This window comes from Diaphorina citri, unplaced genomic scaffold (assembly GCF_000475195.1).
Source record: "Diaphorina citri unplaced genomic scaffold, Diaci psyllid genome assembly version 1.1 scaffold11072, whole genome shotgun sequence".
In the NCBI taxonomy this organism is placed as follows: domain Eukaryota; kingdom Metazoa; phylum Arthropoda; class Insecta; order Hemiptera; family Psyllidae; genus Diaphorina; species Diaphorina citri.
This window is the reverse complement of record NW_007388445.1, coordinates 8,276-11,391: the sequence shown is the minus strand read 5'-3', so window position 1 is coordinate 11,391 and position 3,116 is coordinate 8,276. Positions and strand designations below refer to the sequence as shown.

Sequence of the window (3,116 nt, the reverse complement as noted above, 5' to 3'; positions counted from 1 at the left end):
CCAGCCGTTCCGAGAGCGAACCTTACCTATTTAAGATAAAGTTCGCCCCGACCGGGAACCGAACTCGCGAGCTAGCGCTTGCAAGGCATACGCGCTCTTCCAAACTTACTAGGCTGGTTAAAAAAGAATTTAGTTAAAAGGCATTTTATTCGGTGTAGAGTGGGCTGGAACACTTCACATGCGTGTCAGGCACACTCCATTCATCAAGGGTAAAGGGTTTGTCTTGGGATCAATGCAATAAATGCTCGTCAGTAACAAATGTCGTTCCTCGAACTTTCAATAAAATATACGACCATAAATAAATGCTAGTCACAAACAAATGTCGGTCCTCGACCTTTCAATAAAATATACGACCATAAGGTAGGTACTCTTGTTTCAAACTTCCGAAGTTAAAAAAGAAAAACCAAACAAACAAAACATTACCTACTTTTAAGGCAAAAAATTGGTCCTTTGGATACATTTTTTTGCGAGATTCTCGATTGATTGATTTAAAGGGTTTGCCTTGGGATCAATGCAATAAATGCTCGTCAGTAACAAATGTCGTTCCTCGAACTTTCAATAAAATATACGACCATAAACCATAAGGTAGGTACCTACTCTTGTTTCAAACTTCCGAAGTGAAAGAAAAACCAAACAAACAAACATTACCTACTTTTAAGGCAAAAAAATGGTCCTTTGGATACATTTTTTGCAAGATTCTCGATTGATTGATTGATCTATCTTTAGATCTCGGAATCTTTAGATAGTAAGATGGTACTTACCAGGTGCCCGAGCCTTGAGTGCCAATGGCCTGGATGAGGGAGACAATGAATTGAAATATGAAGATGAAGAAAAACACCATGAAGTTAAACGAACTGTCATCCCTGTAACAGAAACACCAAATATTCGTTATCACTAGCATACAGGAAACTAAACGAAAAACCATGGGCTAAGAATGATAGAGACTCCCGATCATTTTCATAGATTTGGTTTTTCAGGTGACTACGCTTTCAATGTGTGACGCGAAGGGTCTTGAGGTAGAAACACTATCCACTATCATCACGTCACAGGGCTAAGAATGATAGAGACTCCCGATCATTTTCATAGATTTGGTTTTTCAGGTGACTACGCTTTCAATGTGTGACGCGACGGGTCTTAAGGTAGAAACACTGCCCTCACGTCACGGGGCTAAGAATGATAGAGACTCCCGATCATTTTCATAGATTTGGTTTTTCAGGTGACTACGCTTTCAATGTGTGACGCGACGGGTCTTGAGGTAGAAACACCATCATCACGTCACATGAACTCATGGGGAGTCAGAAAGATGTACATAGTTCAAAGTTTTCCCATAATATTGTGACTTGGGTGATGAAAGCCAGAGAAGAAAGTCGACTGCAAGCTGCGGTCAGAAAGACATAGTTCAAAGTTTTCCCATAATATTGTAGGTAATTTCGTTCACGTGACGTGATAGTAGTGTGGCCGCCCTGAACGAGATTACCTACAATATTATGGGAAAACATTGAACTACATCTTTCTGACTCCCCATCACGTGACGTGACGTGATGGTAGTGTGTTTCTACCTTTAGAGTCTTAGATTTTCTGATGTAACATTATGGACTTTGTGGTCAGTATGGGCATAGAGTTTTAAAATTAAGCAAGGTCTTCTGATGTAACTAGGTATATGGGCTATGTTCTTAGACCATTAAAATACACGAGACCTTGGTTAGACTGCTAAGGTAAAGGGACTTTTGAGTCTCATTCGAGCAAGATAAACAAGGTATTCTATTCTTATTTAGGGTTAAAAAAAGGGGGAGAAAAAAAAAAAAACTTGATTTAGATGACTCACTTGAATGCCTTGTAGGCTGGTCGGAACCAGCAGACGAAGGAGAACGGTGTTAGCAGAAACGTGAAGAACACGGCTAGAAACACTCGCTCTATCTCTCCGCTGTGCATCATGAGTAGCAATGAGCCTAGGATATTGACTAGCATCAGACCAGCATGAACTGAAAACAGGAGGAAATATTAGAAACACACATTAGAAATAGACCGTTTCTAATGTGAAGAACACGGCAAGAAACACACGCTCTATCTCTCTAGAGATAAATAATAAATGACGTTCCTTTGAGCTTTGGTATCTCACTACATCTTTGTAGGATTTTCCAAATATCTCAATAATGCAGCTCCCAATTACATTGCTACTCATTTTCCTCACAAGGCTGAGTGTGTGCCACATTGCCACAACAGCCGGAATCAATCATTTGCAAAGTGCAAAATTTTTCAACCCTCCGGGAATCGAATCCGGGTCTCCCACGTGCAAGGCGAGCGCAGTGACCACTACGCCATGGGAGCTACCATGAGGTATGTTGAGTCTTTGGTGTACTTACAAATCCACAGATAGTACAGATGTCGAACTATTCGCTGAAACTCGACTGGTATCTCAACATCAATGTCTTGATAGAAGCATGGTTGAAAACAGAATCCTTCAGGCAGCGGAGGCCAATTGTTCATTCGTACTGAAAACAAGAAAATGAACATTTTAATTGTGTTAAGTATAAATGCTTGCCATAAATGTTGTTCCCTGCTTAATACACTACACTAAATTTGATGACTTAACTCAAACCACCAACCTCCAGATCTGAAGTCCACCGCGCTAACCACTACACCACTGACTTTATTCGACCAGACGTACGGTTCGTTCCACCAATGACAGCATCATCAGTTGATATCAGTACTAGGACATGTAACTTAGAGGAGAGATTACTTACCATTAGAACTTCTGCTTTGCAATTCTCTCTCCTTCCTTTCCAATTCTGCTGATTGCCTTGCTAAACTTTCTTCCCATGCCTGGAAAAGAAAAGGAAAACTGTGTAGGTAATCTAAAGCTGTCAAACTGTATTGACTTGGCGGGGCGGAGCTCTACCACGCTCCTTAATAAATGAAATTTTACTTTTGTCTGTATTAATTAAAGTACCTAATCATTAATTTTTTCTTATCCTTACTCCTCATGCATCAGGGAAAAGTTCATACCACCTATAATGCTAGAAAAACGTCTGTGCGTTACGCTGATAGACCTCTTTTCAAAAGAAAATGGTTCGACAGAATTAGTACCTCCATACTATATTCACCGTTCCTTCAAA

The 3,116-nt window shown here is 40.3% G+C and overlaps 1 protein-coding gene across 1 annotated transcript; it reads right to left on the bottom strand.

The window, feature by feature from the left end:
- Positions 1 to 761: 761 nt before the first annotated feature.
- Positions 762 to 2,827, bottom strand: LOC103522774 (secretory carrier-associated membrane protein 4-like; the record flags this gene model as incomplete). The annotated part of the gene is made up of 4 exons (XM_026832739.1): positions 2,745 to 2,827; positions 2,364 to 2,492; positions 1,826 to 1,982; positions 762 to 863 (listed from the first exon to the last, which is right to left on the bottom strand). Coding segments are annotated over exons 2-4 (383 nt in total), but the record flags the coding sequence as incomplete, so codon positions are not given.
- Positions 2,828 to 3,116: the final 289 nt, after the last annotated feature.